Raw genomic sequence first — 19,884 nt, forward strand, 5'->3', positions numbered from 1 at the left:
TAATATATATTGCTATTAATGAAAGAAAGCAGAGTCTGGTCTCCAGGACTCCAATGCCTTACCCTCTGTACTTTATTAGATATGGGAGTATCTCTGGAGCCAAGAAAAACCTTAAAGATCTAAAGGGAGAACTAATACACATACTAACATCTGCCTGGGGAAGGGAGCACTGACTTCGTCTGGTGTGGCAGGGAAGAGGCCTTCCCCCTGCAGGGAGGTGCAAGTCCCCCTGTGCCCCTGAAGAGGGCTTTTGTTCCAGGGAAATACTGCCCCTCATCCCCCGGGTTCTTACACAGGGTCCCAGTTCCCCTCCAGCAGAAGCAGGCACTGATCAGCTTCCACAAAGCAGAGGAAATGAGACCTGTGACGTCAAGAGATAAAGATCTTCAAACCAAAAAAGAAACATGTTCAGAAGCCGTCTCGTTCACATGGGGGTATTTCTGGGCAAAAAATGTCAACACCGAATTGTGGTTGGGGGCAGGGAACTGGGTTTGGGGAGGGAGGGTGGCAAGGAGCCCTGTTCCAAGGGACAGGCAAGATTAGGCTGGCAAACAGGGACTGTTGTAGGCACCATGTTCCCCCACCTCCCTACATGCTTCAGGGGGCCCCCCTGCAGCCACAGCTTGCAGCAGCTTAAAGTGCTCTTCAAGTTCTAGGTCAGCAGGCTGGCCCGCTGTCACCCAGAGGCCCAGACATGAATCAAGTCCAGGAGAGGTTAAGAGCAGCGGATGGCCAACTGTGCACCAAGCAACAGGTTCACTTTCGTTAATTCATTTAATTTCGCGAGCAAAGTCTTCCCGTTATGATGAGCCAATGGGGCAGAAGAGGTTAGGTAACTTGTCAACGTTAAACTGACGAAGAAGTGCAAGCGAAAAAGACTGGAATCCAGAGAGGGGTGGACTCCAGTGGAGCAATCAGCCTTGTCCCTTAGAGGCTGGGATTGAAATCCGGGGCCTCAAGGAGACCTGACCAGGAGACCCCTTTAATCCCAGAGCAGGATGAGAGGGGCTGGAGAACATGGGCACAGCCTCTGGGAGTTCTCAGATTAGAGGCTTCAGTCCTGCTCAGATTTTACTACATCACATTTACTACATTTACTACACACAGACCATCTCAGATTTTACTATAGGAACTGGGGATGCAAAGGGTGTGTCCAGGGTGAGTTCAGTTAGGGTAGGGCTTTAACTTCCTCAAAACACAGTGTGGCTAAGGCTCAGCCCTAAAGAAACATCCCGGCCCAGAGGAGAGGCAGCAAAACAGGGGTGGGAGCACCGTGGCCGGTCCAGGCCTGGAGGGGTGGAATCCGCCCTTCTCTCCCACCCTGCGGGTGCCCTTGTCCACCTTCCCTTTCTGACTGCTTGTGAACCGCTCAGCCCTTCTGAGCAGCAGGTTCCACACCACGTGTACTTGACCTGTCAGTTGCCCTCCTAATAGGCATCCAGCGATTATAATTAAACAAAGGAGAGGGGAGGATATGGCTTAAATCTAACCTTTCTATCCCAAGGGATCAACCTTCAGGGACAAGGTTGCTACATTCTCCATTCTCTGGGAACTGCTCTCCCATAAAGTGAGTGAAAGTCGCTCAGTCATGTCCAACTCTTTGCGACCCCATGGACTATACAGTCCATGGAATTCTCCAGGTCAGAATACTGGAGTGGGTAGCCATTCCCTTCTCTGGAGGATCTTCTCAATCCAGGGGATTGAACCTAGGTCTCCTGGGTTCAATTGCAGGCAGAGCCCTAAAGAACTGCAGGCAGATTCTTTACCAGCTGAGCCACCAAGGAAACCCAAGAACACTGGAGTGGGTAGCCTATCCCTTCTCTATCGGATCTTCCCAAGCCAGGAATCAAACTGGGGTCTCCTGCATTGCAGGCGGATTCTTTACCAACTGAGCTACCAGGGAAGCTCTCCCATATGGGTATCATTTTATCAATGACTCTAAGTAGTTGGTGTGCTCAATCGTGTCTGACTCTTTGTGACCCCATGGACTGTAGCCCTCCAGGCTCCTCTGTCCATGGAATCTTCCAGGCAAGAATACTGGAGCAGGCTGCCGTTTCCCTCTCCAGCGGATCTTCCCAACCCAGGGACTGAACACACATCTCTTACATCTCCTGCATTGGTAGGCAGGTTCTTTACCACTAGCGCCACCTGGGAAGCCCCATGGATGACTCCAGGACCAGCTACTGACTGTGAGCGCCTGCCCTGCCTGTGAGTCACAGGATCATCTAACTCTCATAACCACCCTCTAGGGATGCAACTATTATTTCTGCTTTGAGGGAAGTGCAGCACAGAAGTATGAAATGACTTAATCAGGTAGTTAACAAGTGGTAGACTCAGAATTTGAATCTAGTTCAAATAGAATAAACAGGACTTCCCTGGTGGTACAGTGTATAAAAATCTGCCTGCCAATGCAGAGGACATGGGTTCGATCCCTGGTCTGAGAATATTCCACATGCCAAGAAGCAACCAAGCTCAGCACCACAACTACCGAACCTGCATACTGCGATTACAGTAGCCATGAGCCTAGAGGCCATGCTCTGCAACAAGAGAAGCCACTGCAATGAGAAGCCCGTGCATTGCAAAAACAAACAAACAAAAGAGCAGCCCAGCAGCAACAAAGACCCAGCGCAGCCAATAAGTAAATAAAGTAACAGGAAACAAATAAAACAGGAGCAGAAGAATCTGAGGTGCAGCGGATTCAACCCAGAGGCAGAAGGCACCCTAGCATTAAGTCTTCATAGAATAGCAGGTGTCATCCATGTATAATGTGTGCAAAACCACTAGTAGGAAGCTGAACTTAAGGGTGATGACAATTCTATTAAGCATGTTTTCATGGATGGCCACGGGCTTGAGAGTTACAGATGGTTTAGAATGGGAAATCTGTGCATAAGAAGTCAACCCAGAGTCAGGTCTCTCTCCGAACCACCTGTCGTTCACTCTTTGCGACCCCACGGACTGCAGCACGCGCCTTCCCTGTCCTTCACTATCTCCCGGAGTTTGCTCAAACTCGTGTTCATTGAGTCAGTGATGCCATTCAACCTCTCATCCTCTGTCATCCCCTTCTCCTCCTTCCCTCAATCTTTCCCAGCATCAGGGTCTTTTCCAATGAGTCGGCTGTTTGCATCAGCCAATTTCACTATGTAATGCTTTCCCCTTTGATCACTTTCAAGATCATCAAAGAACAAGAAGCACATCCTTGAGAGAGAGAGACTGATGGAGACGAGTGCAAAAGAGATGTCTGGTGACTTGAAGCTTAATAAAGCAGTGCTTCCTAAGGTCTCTTCTATGCAACCCCCACCCTGGGCACCACAGAACCAATGCCTTAATAATCAGAAAACAGATCCAGATTCCACTGTTTTAAGTTTTCAAAGTCTTTCAAATCAACGCATTGTTTCTCATACCTCCACGTTGTCATGAGAGGAGGAAATGTTCGTCCTATTGAAATACCTATTCATTAGGTCCTATTGATTGGGACCAAAAGCGAAGGTTGCAAGCAGCAAGGCCCAGAAGAGATCCCAGAGCCCCTGGATCCTGTCCCTCTCGGAAATACAGGCGTGGTCGCCATACAGCCACCATGCAGGCCAACGAAGAGACTACCATGAAACTCAGTGGCCCCTGGGAACTAGAACATCCTGAGTGACAAAACCAGCCTTACAGTCCAAAATAGAGAGGTTAAAGCCCAAACAAGATGAAAGAAGGCTGCTAAGCATTATTCATCTTTTACCAAAAGTTGATGGTTGGGTGATAATGAGAAAGGTCCTATTGCCTACTGATGAAAACATAGAAGATGTCCTTGAAAAGGAAAGCAACCTTCTCAAAGCAAATCCACTGGGGCCTCCCTGGGGATCAGGGCAGAGAAAGAGCTCTGGAAGGAAATGACAGGATTTCTAGGCTGCCTCCATCATCAGACTGACTGTGGGATCTTGAGCAAGGTCACCTATTGCTGTGCGGCCCATTGCCTCCCCTATGGCTGGGGCAAAGGGTTCTCCTTTCTCTACGGCCCCTTGAGGGGCAGGGCTGCTCTGACTCAGGTTCTCAGATACAGTGGCAACAGACGATGGCCAGCTTCTTACCTGCCACTTACACTGTCTTTTTCAGAAGGAAAATGCTCTTCAAAGTTAAAAAGGATTGAGCTTTTTTTAAAATTAATTTTTGTTGGAGTAGATTTGCTTTACAGTGTTGTGTTAGTTTCTGCTCTGCAGCAAAGTGAATCAGCTATACACATACACATATCCCCTCTTTGGAGTTCCTTTCCATTCAGAGTTCCATGTGCTATACAATGGCTCACATCAGTTATCTATTTTGTACATAGTATCAACAATGTATATACATATCAATCCCAATGGCTCAATTCATCCCCCTGCCCCCACCTCAGGACTGAACGTTGACACCACCTTTGAGCGTGACACCACCTGCTTCTGTGGTGTCCTAGCTTCACATTCACACCAGATACTTCTTTCTAGTTCTTTCTAGAAAGGGTCACACTCTTCTGCATAAGCCAAATGTAACTCCAGACCAAGCATCAGAGCCCTGCAGGGCTCATGTTAGAAGTTTCTTATGTGTGACCATTTCTTCCTCGGCCCCTGTGACATCAAGGACTCTGGCTTTGCCATCACATACGAATTATCTTACACATTTCCCCATAAAGGACAAGCCATCCTGGGGGAAAAGTTCACACCCTCAAACGTGAGGTCAGTGAAAGTGAAAGTTGCTGAGTCGTGTCCAACTCTTTGCAACCCCATGGACTATACAGTCCATGGAATTCTCCAGGCCAGAAGGCTGGAGTGGGTAGCCTTTCCCTTCTCCAGGGGATCTTCCCAACAGACTCAGCCCATATTTGCTTCCAGAAGAGCTGTGGGCTCTTGGACAAGCACCCTTACCTCTGGGGCTCTGCTCACTGATGGCAAAACGAACAGGTTGAAGTACAGAATCTCTAACGCCGACTTCTGCTCCCATAGCCTGTGACCCGGGAACGTCCAATCTACTCAGACCCACCGGACGCATCTATATCTACCCACGGCTGTGCTACGACCTGACGGGCTACCACCCCACATCCTAGCCAATATGCCTGCAATTCCTCTCTAAAGAGACACAATCAAAGATGATGCTTAAAAATGAGGATCCCCATGAGAGAGGGCATTGATTGTCCTGAATCCCTGTGGTGGCCAAATGAATTTCTTGAGAGTTGACTTAACAGAGAATGGGTCTTCTAACTTTGAGACTTCTCCAGCTACACTTCGGAGCCCTCATCTACCCAATGACACGCTAATACTCACCTCTCCAACCTGCAAAGAGAATTAAGTGTTGAAAGATAACCTTATAGTAGGCTCTTCCGTGTGTACGTGTTCAGTCGCTCAGTGGTGTCCAACTCTTTGCGACCCCACGGACTGTAGCCCGCCAGATTCCTTTGTCCAGGGGATTTCCCAGGCACGAATACTGGAGTGGGTTGCCATTTCCTCCTCCAGGGGATCTTCTTGACCCATGGATCGAACCTGTGTCTCTCGTGTCTCCTGCATTGAAGGTGGATTCTTTACCACTGAGCCACCATGGAAGGTTCTTAAATAGGTCACTAAATAATATCTCTTATTTTTTAGTTAGTTATTAGATCTTCAAGGAAGATAGAACACTGAAGGGCAAAAAGGATATCTCTGTCAGTATCTTGCTGGAGTCAGGTGTATATCTTTCAGTCAGGTGTATATGAGAATATTCAAAGTGGCACATACTTGAGTGTTTGAACTCAGGAAGACCTTAGAGCCAGTGCAACAGAGTCAGGACAAGAAAAGGATGAGGAACTTGAGGCCAAGGGGAAGGGACCAATCTAAGGTCACAGAGAGAAGAAAGGGCAAAAATAGGATGAGGACCTGGGTCTCCAGGATCCAAGGGCAGATGGAGGTAAGCAGAAAGAGAAAGAGAACCATCACTCCCACACTCTAGATCTTCAAATAGTGCCCCCACCTTCTTTAGCTTGTTAATGAAGGTAAAAGCCATCCACTGTCAGAGACCAGGATTTTAATCACCACAGAGGCCCATGGTACTCCCTTATGGGTAAAAATATGGAACAATAACCAACTTCTGTGGGTCTGGGAAATCCAGTGGCCCTCTGCACTTTGTCTACTCTGCTGGATTATAAATGCTCGTGAAATTATTCCATTCGGACTAAGTAACCACAGGCCCTTTGACCTGGGCTAATCCCCAAATGCTTCCCAGACGTTTACTGCCAGATTATCTCGGACCACAAAGATAGAAAAGCCAGAGCACACATCACTAGATCTCCCTCATTTGGATACCATCAGGCTTCCATAAGCAATCACCTAAAAACATCACAGGCCACTGGGATAGATGGGCTAATCTAACTGGAGGATGGAAAGGTTTGACAGCAAATCTGTACCAGACGCATAAAAGGTACTTGCAGAATGTTTGCTGGGCCAGTGAATGAATGATGCACACTAGCTTTGTAGTCAGATGGTCCTGAATAGGACTGTGACAATGGAACCTTCATTTCACTAAACACTTTGCTAATAGGAGACAGGAAAGCCCAAGGCAGTCACAAGAATTCCATGACATCACGTATGTAGAGCCCCTGCAGTAATTCTTGGAATAGTCAGCAATGAATATGCATCAGTTGCTTCCACTCCTCTAAAAAAGCACATTATTAAAAAGAAAAAAAAAAAGGAACTTGAAAGAGGTTTTACAATCAAAGTCAGCTGGAGCAGAAAGCAGGGTCCCAATGGGGGTCTGCTAAACATGATGTAATGACTTAATGGAAGGACCATGAATGAAGCCCAGATGCCCAGCCTCCTGTCCAGCTGTCTCTTAAAACAACCAAGACTTTCATATAGCCAGGCACGTGCCCAGGCAGGTTCCTCACCTGGAACGCCGGTCCCTCCCATATCACCTACAACACATTCAGCTTGGCTCCAAATTCACCTCTCCTATAAAAACTTTCCTGACTCTTCAAGTCCTTGTTAGAACTGACACCCCAGACCCCAGTTCCCATCTGACCCAGCACATACCTGTATGTGGGCCAGTAACACTTCCTTTATTAGGTCATTGACTAGCTAATGCATCTTGATATTCACAGTCCTGAGACTTGTGATTCAAACTTAGGAACAGACTTAGAGAGTATCTCTTGAATGAATGAATGATAAACAACTGATGCCAGGCATGGACACTACCAAAGGCAGAATTTTCAAAAGTTTGCCTTATTCACGCTGAAAGTGCCACAGAGGCTGGCAGCCACCTTCAGAGTTCATGACACCAAAACAAAATTAATTACGGGATCACAGAATATCCTGGCACTTGTGAGCCTCTGATAACCATCTCTTAGAGGAGCAGCAAACCGCTTCTCAGGGGCACTTAAAAGACTGCAGTATTTCTCCCTTTGTCCTTCCACAGTCCCTCCTCCTCACCTAGACGACAGGCAGCCCAAGAATGTCCATTCCAACCTCTCCGCAAGCTGCTCTGAGCAGCCTGGCATAGCACAAGGGCCTGGACAGGAAGGAGACTCACCTTTCTTCGTCCTTAAAGATGAATTTCCGAAGCTTGAGGTCCCGGAGCACCAGCCCCCCGTCGTGGCAGTGGGCCACGGCCGAGGCGATCTGGTAGAAGAGCCTGGCCGCCTCCTCCTCCCTCAGCTTCTTGCAGGTGCGGACGAAGGAATGCATGTCCCCATAGCTCCGCTCAAAGAACACATAGGCTTTGGTCTCCCCCAGGATAATTTCGGTGATTTGGTTGATGTTGCTGTGGGCAGACAGGCAAAAGCAGGGGGCCAGGGACTCCTGGTAGCAGCTGATATCAAACACCTAGGGCACGATGAACAATATCAAGAGTCAGAGATGCCTCCTATACAACCAGATCACAGAATGCGGATGAGTCCCGTAGACACGGGTGGAACTTGAACCCCTGACTGGCCCTGCCTCCCAGCTGTGCAGCATTGAATAAGTCCCTTGACCTCTCTGAGCCTCCAAATCCTCATGTGCAAAAGGGCAAGTGATTGACTCACAGTGTTGGGAGGATTATATGGGAAAATGAAGGTCAGAATGCTTACCAAGATGCAATGCAATACACAAATCGTAAGTTTTGTTATGTTTTTCTCTCTATCCTAATGGCCTCTGTTTATAGAAAAATTAAGGCAAAATTTGAGACATCCCAAGCTGCACAGACAACACCTTATTTACCTTCAAAGAAACAAAAAAAAGCATCCATACACCAACACAACACAGCTCTAGCAACCATATATAAAATATTTTTTGCTACAGAATTGGATTGTATAGCAGTATACAACATAATAGCAATTAATAGATTAAATGTGTAGACTGAAGGTTACATAATTCACTACCTTCATCTCACAGATGTGGAAATCGAGGTTCGGATAACAAGTCGAATCAAGCCCCCAGCGGCAGAGCTAAGAAAGGACACAGTCCTTCTGATTAAGAAAGCAGCCACGCTCCTTTCTCTCTTCCCTCCACACATATCTAGCTCAATGAATCAGTTATGCAATGATTTTCTATGAATCAAAATGAGCCTGTGAAATGCCACCTCATTGTGGGGTTATTTCGAAAGCAAATCCACCCTCAATACTTTTTGGGAACAGATCTAATAAGAATTAACACTACAGAGATTTTTCTCAGGTTAAAAAAAAAAAACAAACGTTTTTATTCATTTCAAGACCTCCACTAAATCAGGGATACAAATCTCTGGGTTTGGAATGTGGCTTTCCTATCTGCCCGGGGAATGTGGCTATGATGAGTCTATTCCGTGTCTGCAAGAGTGAGGGGCGGGTGTGGGTGTTCCTTGCTGGGAAGCATGGAGAGCCAACACTGCTCTAACAGCAATACGCTGAATGTTAACAGTTCACCATCATTTAGCTTCTTCAGTCTCTTTTTCATTAGTTAGAACACACACTCCTCGATCATCATTTTGTGGTGTGTGGTGGGGGGATGATAAACGCTGGCCTAGAAACCATCTAATTTGAGAATATAATCCTGGCTTGGCCACCGATAATCTGGAGGAGGTGGATAAAGCGTTCAGGATCACTCGGCTGCCCTCCTTTTCATAAACTGAAGATACTGATTGGAAACACTGTTGACCTTTATGGGTCCGGACCCTACCTGAGAATCTGATAAAAGCTCTGGCCCCTCTTAGCTGACGATGCCCATTTTCAAAAGCATGTACAATAATAATAGATTTGTCTTAAGGGGACTTACAGGCTTTCTATAACCCAGCCAGGGACATAGGCTGCTATTTAAGAATCCCTGAGTGAAGCCTCTTCATTTCAAAAAACAAAACCCCCAAATCTGTGAGTCAAACGGCCCCGTAAGAACCTCGGGAGGGCTGGTGCGAACGCGATCAAGGAAGCAAAGTAACATTGTGAATGAACCATAATGAGGCATCTCAGGAAAGCAGCGCAGCTGCTGCCACTATAACCTAGAATTTAAGAATGAATACTTCCGTGTCCCCAGAGACCACAAATCACACCCTGATACTGTCAAATGATGACCTGCCAGCAGTGACCTCAGAGGTCCGTTCAATTAGGCATCTGAAATGCTTGACTCAACTTTAACACCCAGACTGCAGAAACCCAGGAAAGCCTCAGAAATTTCCCAGAGTAATAAAGGCTTTGCAGTGACTAATGTAAACATTGCGTTATATAAGGAGGACGCTGGGATCTGAAGCACCAGGCTGCAGGCTCTGTAGCCGATGCTCATGGGGTAATGATTATTTATATTTCCTGCTTTGAGTTGCATTTTTAAAAAAATAAAAGGTGATGTTTTTTTTTTTGCTCAGTACCCTTAGTCTATTATCCTGTCCCACTGAAAACTGAATGAACATTAAAAGTCAAACATATTCATGGCACCTTCAAAATGTAGCCATACCCTTTGTAGGAGAGACCAAATTCCAAGATGGTGGACATAGTATGCAAAATAAAGCAAGTACTTATGTTTTCCCAAATGGGTAGGAACCAAACTTTTATTACTAGCTGTAACAGGCATTTATGAGCTTGGATTGGTATTTAAACCATCACCTTCAAGTGCAAAATCAAGCCATAAGCCTCAGTGCCAGCCTCTTTTAAATGTTTAATTTAGATCCTTGGTTATATAATGTGACAGATCAGATAAGGCAGTGAGATTAGGCCATCATTCATAGTATTTGCAAAAAAAAAAAAAGTGCCCATTTTGCCAAGATAGTAATTATGTCAATCTGCACAGTGACTACAAGCATTTCCATGAAAACGATAAGCTAAGGACACCCTAAAGTCCCCTTCTTTCATCTGCCTAGCTTAACACAGACACAGGAAGACAATAAACAGGCATGATTATTTTGGTTAAATGATGCTCCAGTCTCTCTCTCTCCCAAAATAATGTCCTATAGAATTCCACAGAGTTCCTGTGAGTGGCATCTTTGCACTGGATCTATTGTTATAAAGACTTTTTTCCTGGGTCAACACAAAGCTAGGAGACAGGAACTCTACATTCTAAGATGTCAAAAGGAACTGGATTCAATGTGTAGACTTCACTGAGCCTGCAGTAAGCCAAGAGTCCACAGTGTATCTATGAGGGTAGTTCATAGAAGCAGCCTTATAAAAACCACTTGGAGCTTCCTAGGATATATACAACTATACAACTATGCTTGCATAAAAAGTCACCCACATCACCTCTGGTGAAAAGGCAGGCAAACAGAGCTGCTGTGTCTTCAAGGGATGACCTCTGTCAAGCAGAACAATGATACTGCACTTAAATCCACTTGCAGCAGCACAGTAATTGGTGAGGGGCTGATTCAATCTTTGCAATAACTAAACCAGCAGATTAAGTACAGTTTCAGGCCAGAGAGCAAGTCTACAAATGACACTGTAAGGTCAGTCTAAAGTGAAATATGTCTTGAAAAAATCTGAAGGGAGAAAGAAACAGCAGGGGCCAGAGTCACCTCTGTCTTTAAACAAAGAAATAACAGGGCAAGATGTTCCTGCAGAATTTGGCGGCAGACTCCTTTTACTTAAAAGCATCTCCAGCCTTTGAAAAATATTAAAATGCTCTACTGAAGTTGAGTAAAAGGAGTGAAAACACACTGCTGGGTGATTGTGCATATTTCATATGACAGTGGCAGCTCTGTGGAATTCATTCATTTCAGAGGATGACTACCCTATTGTACAACGTTGTAGGTCTTCTGAGAATTCAACCCAGCTCTGAATAGCTTACTGAATTTTGGTTAACTGGGAATAGCTGCTCTGAGTCTCAATAACTTGGAGAAGGTGCAAAACACCAAATGCTCAGTCCAAGCAGAGAGCAGTATTTAAAGAGTCTCTGATTTCCCCCTGAGGTCTCAACTGAACAACTGCACAACAGACTGGAGACCCTCCACAAAACCCATTTTTCACAATGAAATACTCCAGTCCCCTGTGAAAGAAAGCAAGTTCACAAAGCAGCCTACGGTTGATGGTAAAAGTGTGATGCATTATGTGTAGCAGTTATGCAGAGTGCCCGTTTCAAACGGGGGGGGGGGGGGGGTGTCCCCACTTCTAACTATCTCCTTAACCCCTCCCCAAACAAAACCAACACTGAGCTAAGCTAAAATTAAGTGACAATGAATTCTTTATCTATGTCCCATTCCTGGGTAGCCTGCTCTACCATCTTCATATATATATATATATTTTTTGCAACTATTCCCCTGCTCATCCCCTTGTCTTGGAGCCCTGTGAACGCACACAAAGACACAGAGACACCAACCAGTTCAGGGTCAAAGACGAAAAGGAAGCTGAAGTACCCATCTCTGTATGAGCACTGTGAATCCCCGAGGCTCCAAATGCTGGCCTCTAAACCCTACAGGCAAAGGTGTATGTTGGGCGGGTTGGGGGGTAGGTAGTGGGGGCAAATGGGGGGGGGGGGGGGCGGTTCAGGCACGGAAAGCTGGAGATGAGAAGAAACGGAGACAAGAGAAAAAGACCCAAAGGATTCACAATTTCCAACACCCAGAGGTGCGCTGGTGGCTTTGATTTCCGCCCCCAACCTTCCTTTCAAGGCTCCAGGCAGAAGGAAGCTCTTTGTAAACTCCTTCCCCACGCTGGGCCCCTGGGCTCAGCCAGAGAAGACACCTTTGTGCGTCTCTTTTAAAGGGCACCTACGGGACAAAGGTTCCACACCTGCACGCTGCCGAGAACAATGGCTGCAAAGGAAGCGAGGCATCAGCGCCTAGAAATTAGCGGGGGGGATTCCCTCCTCGGTGCTGGAAGAGGAGGGGGCTGGACCCAGGGAGAAATCCCCGGGCCGCGGGACCCAGCGTAACGGAGGGGCTCCACGAGCCGAAGGGACCACGCATGGCCGTGGCCCCCGCTCAGTCCCGCCGCCTTCTCCGCGGCGGGCTCTCCCCAGAACGCCCCCGCCGCAGCCCGCCCCATTGTCTGCAACGCTCTAAAAACTTCGCGACTAGTCGAATGCGAACAAATAAATTCAGAACCCCATTTAACGAGCCCACGGATAATTAACCAGGCGAATCTCCCTCCCCCGGACCGCAGGGCTCGGTAACCTCCCGCCCCCTCCCAAAGGCCGGGGCATCTTTTCAAAAGACAAAACAGCCAAAAGCAAACCCCGGGCTCTTTACCTTGCACACCAGCTCCTCTCCACTGTGCAGATGCACGGCCCGAAAAACGTGGTCTCCCTCCAGGGGTTCCAACAATAAGTATTTCCCAATGCAAGAAACGCAATGCGACAAGTTCGGAGTCTCAGGCGGGCTCGGGGAGCCGAGGTTCGGGCTGAAACTCTGGCTGGGTTCGGCGGACCTTATAGACGACAACTCCTCGAAATCCTGGGTTTTGTTCCGCGATCTCCCATATCTTGCTATTGTGATGGGGGTAGACCTGTGTATGTTCATGAGTGTGGGGATCGCACTCGACAAACAAAAAAAAACCGCTGGAGAGATGAGTCGCGGGCGAGTGCGGCTGCAGGAGCCTCAGTGCCAAGGATGTTAAAAGGGATCGAGAGGGGAGGGACGGGAAGGGGGCTACGTGGAGAAAGAGTTAGAAGCCCCCCAAAAGGGAGACGCCGGGCACCTCGTCTGCTCCGAGCCCGACTCCCGGGGGGTCCTCGGTCGGCGGCAACTCGGGTCCTTTTGTTACCCCCAAAGCCGCCAGCGATTTGCAGAATCTTCGCACTTTTAGTTTCTCTCTCTCGCTCCTTTTCCAACGTGGATCTGGACTTGTAACCGGATTGCTAAGGTGGGGAGCTGCAGCCCTGGGGCTCCCAAAGCAGTCCCCACGCAGGCTTCCGAAGCAGACGAGGCGGAGGAGCCTCGCTGTAGTTTGTGCAGTCTTCGGGGAGCGCACACGGCCGCCGCTTGGTCTCGGAGCGTTAGAAACCAAACAAAAAGAAAAAGGAAACAAGCCCGGGTACCGGCTCGCGCCGCACCGCAGACTGAATCCGCGCTGCACCCCCTTTTTTGGTGGAAAGGGTGGGGGGCGTGGAAGGCGGGGGGGTGGGGGGGGGGGGGGGAGGTTGCCGGAGAGGGTCCGGAGAGGGTAATTACCTACGTTTTAACTGTAGATGGCGTCTGAGGCTTTTCCAAGATCGCTAGAGCTCTCCAAAATTTAAACAAACAGACAAAAAGAAAAAAAAAAAAAAAATAGCAAGGGAGCATTTAACTTAGAGCGGTCAGCGCTGCCAACAAAAGATTGCAAAAGCCGGTCATGGAGTTGCGGGCCGGGCGCAGGTACGCGACAAAGCCCAGGGCTTGGCCCGCCGGGCGGAGGTCAGCACCGGCTCATGCCGTCGCCGCTCCCTCGCGCTCTGGATCGGCCTCCGGAGAAAGCGAGAAGTGCGCGCAGGGAGGACGAGGGTAGATCAATGGTCTCCGGTGTCCCCGACACGAGCTTCCGGGGGTCCTCCCGGCGCAGGAAAGGGATGCACCCCCAGCCCAGTCAACCCACGCCGTCTCCTGTCTCGCTCTTTTCACTGGATCGCGCCTTGGAATAATTTGCCACCGCTCCGTCACCCCCTACCCTCAACCAAAACTGCCTGGCGGGGTTGTTTTGGAGAAAATTGACGGCTTCTCTTCTTCTTTGATTTTTGTTCTTCCCCGCACCCGGAGGTAAGAGAAACGTGTATTGGAAATGGAAGGGGACGGCCGACGGTGCCCGAGGCCAATCCCCGAGCTCAGCACGCCCGCATCTCTCGGCGAGGCGGTATTAATAGTTACTTACGTGGCCGGGGATCTCTGCGCGAGCGGGGCTGTGTGTGTGCGCGCGCGCGCCTCGCTCGCGCTCGGTCTCCCCATTCAATGTCACCGACACATTTCCACTGAGCCTCCGCCCCCCTTCCCCCCCACCACCACCCGGCGGCACCGGCGACTGGCTGAGCGCAGCGTCGGCCCCGCCCCGCCCCCGCCCCGGGGCCCCCCCTCATTGAGCCGGAGGCCCATCAATCAGCCTCGCCGCTGCCAGTCCTCGGGCAGCTCCCCGCGCCCGCAGGCGGCTGCCACTGCCATTGCAGCTCCTGGCTCCGGGCGCGGACGCTCGCCTTCCCCCTGCCCCCCCAGGATGGCTCAGCCCGGGTGAGGTAAACAAAGTACTTTATCCAACCGGGGCCCGGAGCAGGGGAGGTAGCGCACCCAACCAGGGAGGGACGGTCCCGGCGCCGCCACCGGCTGACTGCGCGCCCTGCTGCAGGCGGCGGGGCGACTCCTGCCCCACCACCAAGTCCCCTAAGAAGCTCCATCAGTGACGAGTGGACATCCTAACTCGTTCATCTTCCCGGGCGCTCCTCCCCAGCAAGCTGGGCATCCTCTGAGCGTCCGGACACCGCTGCTCACATAGGTCTTGTCCTTGGAAGATGTGCTTGCCATGCGGGGTGCCGCACCGAGTTTCAAAAATCAGTTTCATTATCTTTTTCCAACACTCTCCTCCCCATATAAAAAGGAACGGATTACTTGCTTTTAGTTGGTGTCCTCCTCAACCCTCCACCTACCATCAAGGCTTTTAGTATTTTTCTGCCTGCCGAATACCAGCTCAAAGACATCTTTTAACTCAGACCGCAGGTAATCACTAATTCTTCCGCTCCCAAGACATGCCCAGAGGGTTTTGGCCCAGGCAAACAATGCTGGCGCACACCTCCTGCTAAGCGTGGGGCTCCTTCAGTCCGAGTCCCTTTCTCTTGTTCTTTTTATGCTTCCTCCCTCAACACACGTGGACCACAGAGTCACTGGGCACTGGGAATCAGGTGAGGGCTACAGGTTCACTCCAGTTATTCCCAATTTCCGCAAGAGGTGCCAGTCCTTTGATTTAGGCTAGAACTTGGACAGAGGCCTGGACTGCCAGGCCTTAACCTAATGTATCCTGGTAAACCAAGCAATCTGATTGGGGACCAAAAAAAAAAAAAAAAGCCCAAGGGGCTGAGAAAGGGGGAGTTTAGAATACTCTGAACTTTTATAGGCACGTATGCATATTTTCCGGAGAAGGCAATGGCACCCCACTCCAGTACTCTTACCTGGAAAATCCCATGGACGGAGGAGCCTGGAAGGCTGCAGTGCACGGGGTCATTGAGGGTCGGACTCCACTGAGCGACTTCACTTTCACTTTTCGCTTTCATGCATTGGAGAAGGAAATGGCAACCCACTCCAGTGTTCTTGCCTGGAGAATCCCAGGGACGGGGGAGCCTGGTGGGCTACCATCTATGGGGTCGCACAGAGTCGGACACGACTGAGCAGGCACATGCATATTTTCTAGTCTGGGAGGAAAAGCGGACTATATCATGTATTGCCCATGGTAGGACACTTTTTTAAAAAATATTTATTTACTTGGCTGTGTCCGGTCTTAGTTGTGGCACCATGTGGGATCTTAGTCCTTCCCACCCACCCAACCAGGGATCCATTCCCCCCACCCATCCCCTGCATTGGAAGGCAGATTCTTAACCACTGGACCACCAGGGAAGTCCTTGGTAGGACACTTTTGAGTCAAAAAAAGAGGGCTCTGTAGGATTATGCCCACATATTTGCAGTTTATGATTATGCACAAACTCCAGAGATAAGCCATTCCTGGGAGGCTGGCAGAAGAGATCACAGACTGTATGACAGGCCACCACAGGGCCACTGGGTTTGAAAAAAGGGTCAAGAAAGTGCTCCCATGTCTCCCGACTCCCTCTCGCCAACTGACTTCTGGCAGACCTTCCTGGCACTCAGTCCCTCACCCTAGGGCGACTTGTGTGTTCCCCCAGGCCGTCACCACGAGTGGTGAGCAGGATCCATTCATGAATCTCGGCCCATCGAGGGTCCTCTGCTGGTGCTCATCTCGGGAACAGTCCTCTGTTCCTCCGCTGAGGAGTCAGAAAGAAAGGCACCAGCCTCCCTTGTCAGTGGCCACCAACATGCTTTATAACTAGGAGTTTAGGAGACCCTGTTCCAGGCCTGTCTGGGCCTCTGATTTCCAATGAAAATTGAGTCAAGACATTTTTTTTTCTCCTCCCTGACTACCCCTTTTTTCAGCTGTAAAATGAGAAGCCTAACAACCGTCCAGCTCAGCTCACGTGACTGCTTTAGAATTATATTTTTCAATTCCAGGAAATCTATGGTGGTTTACTATAAGCCCAGCCTAGGATAGGTGTTAAGGATCCAAATATGAGTAAGATTTAGTCTCTGCCACCCAGGAGCTCAGAGTCCAGCTTCAGAGAAATACTTGGAAATACATCGTTTCATTGTATAACAGTATGGCTATTAGATATCAAGGCATCCACTTTTCCTGGGCTTCAGGGAGTTTTCCAGAAAAAATTATTTTTTTTCGCCTTGAATTTATCCAAAGCAAATATTTAATTGAAACCTACTATGCACCAGATGGACAAGGCAATGGCACCCCACTCCAGTACTCTTGCCTGGAAAATCCCATGGATGGAGGAGCCTGGTAGGCTGCAGTCCATGGGGTCGCTAAGAGTTGGACAAGACTCAGTGACTTCACTTTGACTTTTCATTTTCATGCATTGGAGATGGAAATGGCAACCCACTCCAGTGTTCTTGCCTGGAGAATCCCAGGGATGGGGGAGCCTGGTGGCTGCCGTCTATGGGGTCACACAGAGTCGGACACGACTGAAGTGACTTAGCATAGCATAGCATAGCATGCACCAGATACTGAGTTTCGAGATACAATGATTTTAAAGAATTTATTTCCTATCCTCATGGATCTTGAAAAAGTTCCATGAGTCATACAATAAGATAAATAAGAGATTGTCATTGGCATTTCTGGTGGAGAGAAAGAATGTACAGAAGCAAAGAAGTGGGATGTTCTGAAATTTCTAGTGACTCTCCACAGCTTTGGTACTGGCAGCTTAGGAGCAGTGGCCAGGCATGTGGTAAAGTGAACTGGGATTAGAATGAGAAGAGACAGACAGACCAGCCAAAGTAGAAGAGATGTAGAGTGAATGCTACCATTAAACGGGGAATTGACATGGTTGATTGGGGTTCTAGAAAGATCATAGTGGACGTCATATGAAGTAAATATCAGTGGGCTTCCAAGGAAAGAGAAAGCCCTGTCACCTGGAGAGACTGAGAAAGTGGTCAACATAGTGGTATATCACAGATGCTGTGAGCTTCCCTGGTAGCTCAGCTGATAAAGAATTCGCCTGCAATTCAGCAGACCCTTGTTGGATTCCTGGGTTGGGAAGATGAACCAGAGAAGGGAGAGGCCACCCACTCCACTGTTCTTGCCTGGAGAATCCCATGGACAGAGGAGCCTAGCAAGCTACAGTCCATGGGCTCACAGAGAGTCAGACATGACTGAGTGACTTAAGCACAGCACAGCAATGGATGCTATGCATGATTGATGGTACATTCAAGACTTCTGATGAAATTATATGGTGGCCACAGTCCTGCCCATTCTTAAAGGCCAAATTCATGATCTTTGGAAACTACTGTAGTGCAGGATAAATTACATAATTTATACCTAGTGCCTTAAATCTTTTTATCCGAATTCACAGTAATTCTTCTTAGATTGGGAAAAAAAAAAACATGTAATAGGAAGATCTTTGTGGGAATCTTCATTCATTCACTTTTTAGGTATATGACCTTAGATGAATTTGAAATACTTCAATTATAAAATGGGTTTCCCCGGTGGCTCAGTGGTAAAGAATCTACCTGCGATGCAGGAGATGGAAGTTTGATCCCTCAGTGGGGACGATCTCTTGGAGAAGGAAATGGCAACCCACTCCAGTATTCTTGTCCATGGGAAATCCCATGGACAGAGAAACCTGGCAGGCTGCGGTCCCTGGGGTTGCAAAGAGTCACAACTTAGCGACTGAACAGCAGCACATAAGGCAACTAGCATAATGTCTTGCATATTTGTCATTATTTGAATATGTCCGTAGAAAACAATTCAACATGCAATGATAATAATAATAATAATAATAGACAAAATGCCTAAAATATCTATAAAATGTATAGGAGTTGTTAAAGTAACAGTTGTAGGTATGCTGCTGCTGCTGCTAAGTCGCTTCAGTCGTGTCCGACTCTGTGTGACCCCATAGACGGCGGCCCACCAGGCTCCTCTGCCCATGAGATAGGGTTGTAGGTATGGTTAAATACAAATTATGTAGCTATGATAAAAGATGATATGGCAATTAAACTAGGGATTATATAATTACAGAGGAATAGTAACCAGTCCCTGGGCTTCCCATGTGGCTCAGTGGTAAAGAATCTGCCTGCCAATGCAGGAGATACAGGTTCAATCCCTGAGTCAGGAAGATCCCCTAGAGGAGTAAATGGCAACCCACTCCAGTATTCTTCTTGCCTGGTGGGCTACAGTCCATGGGGTTGGAAAGAGCTGGACATGACTTAGCGACTGAGCACAGGACACATTAACCAGTCCACTCTGTGGAACAGTCAGATCCAGCTGCCATAGGTTGCTAATCTGCTGTGCATGTTTTCCAGAGTGTCCTCTATCTTGAAATGCATGTAACTGCTCCTTAATTCACTTGTTCTCTCATTAGTTCATTCATCTAGTAAATGTTCAGTAGGTACCTGCTAAATGTGAAGCCCTAAACTAAGTGATGTGTTTGTTGATCAGATAACAACTCTTGAGACTACTATGTCACTTGAAGGCTGATATATCCCATGGATGATGATAGTCTTCTTTCTTAACTCTCACATCATACCTAGGCTCAAAAATCTGTGACAGGCTTCCAGGACAAATTGTAGATGTGGCTACCATATGCTGATCTGCACAAATGCAGAATGTTCCATTCCCCTCTGAGGTCTTTGTGAGTGTCACCCTTGGAATTGTGCAAAACATGACCTTCTTGGCCATACCTGAAAACCTGGGCATAGATAAAGGGAGTTGGAATTTAAGAAATTCCCAGCAACTTCGTCTCCCACTCCTCTTGGTTCTGTGCCCACTGGCCCACTCACACCACTCTGTGGACTCTACCTCTATGTCTATGACTTGACATAGGTGTCTGTGACACCTGCTTGATGACTAGGACCTCTGTATTTCCCTGAAGTTACTCCTTTCCAAGGTGTTCCTTCTAGCTTGTTCATATCATGTTCCCTACTTCTCTTATCTGGTTTTATGGCTGCCTCAGGTTTTACAAATGGTATGTTCAAAATCAAGGTGGCATGGATGTGGTTGGTCAAGAATGAGGTTTGTGGTGTAAAGACATGAGTTGCAATCTAGATATTCCTGATGACAGTATCTGCAGATCACCTGGCATCAGAGTCAGTACCAGACGCCAGGAAGGTAAGTGCCCCTAATTACTCCTCTAAGTTAACTCTAGAAAGAGATTCCATCATTCCTCTGTGCAAGGAGGAAGGGAGAGATCCAGGGGAGAGGGTACACAGCTTCACTGCTGCAGTCCTCCGAGATGCATTTGGCCAAGTTCACTGTGACCCTGGGGTTTGGATACAGTCATGATGAAGAGGGCA

General features: G+C 48.2%; 1 protein-coding gene and 1 long non-coding RNA gene across 17 annotated transcripts in view; one reads left to right on the forward strand and one right to left on the reverse strand.

Annotated features, from left to right (window-relative positions):
- Positions 1 to 14,256, reverse strand: part of TRIB2 (tribbles pseudokinase 2) — a 29,520-nt gene extending 15,264 nt beyond the window's left edge. The window contains exons 1-3 of the mRNA XM_070799116.1: positions 14,189 to 14,256; positions 12,595 to 13,567; positions 7,510 to 7,802 (exon numbers count right to left, since the gene is read on the reverse strand). Coding sequence (XP_070655217.1) covers positions 7,510 to 7,802; positions 12,595 to 12,864 — 563 coding nt within the window. The 5' untranslated portion in view covers positions 12,865 to 13,567; positions 14,189 to 14,256. The remainder of the gene's footprint in view (positions 1 to 7,509; positions 7,803 to 12,594; positions 13,568 to 14,188) is intronic.
- Positions 13,477 to 19,884, forward strand: part of LOC109566376 (uncharacterized) — a 63,500-nt gene continuing 57,092 nt past the window's right edge. For 15 of the 16 annotated variants that reach the window (XR_011569382.1, XR_011569378.1, XR_011569383.1 and 12 more), the window contains exon 1: positions 13,477 to 14,076. This is a non-coding gene — a long non-coding RNA (uncharacterized lncRNA). Of the gene's footprint in view, positions 14,077 to 14,417; positions 14,544 to 19,884 lie in introns of those variants that run through there. The other variant, XR_011569388.1, reaches the window with a different exon arrangement.

The sequence above is a fragment of the Bos indicus genome, chromosome 11, assembly GCF_029378745.1.
Source record: "Bos indicus isolate NIAB-ARS_2022 breed Sahiwal x Tharparkar chromosome 11, NIAB-ARS_B.indTharparkar_mat_pri_1.0, whole genome shotgun sequence".
Classification (NCBI taxonomy): domain Eukaryota; kingdom Metazoa; phylum Chordata; class Mammalia; order Artiodactyla; family Bovidae; genus Bos; species Bos indicus.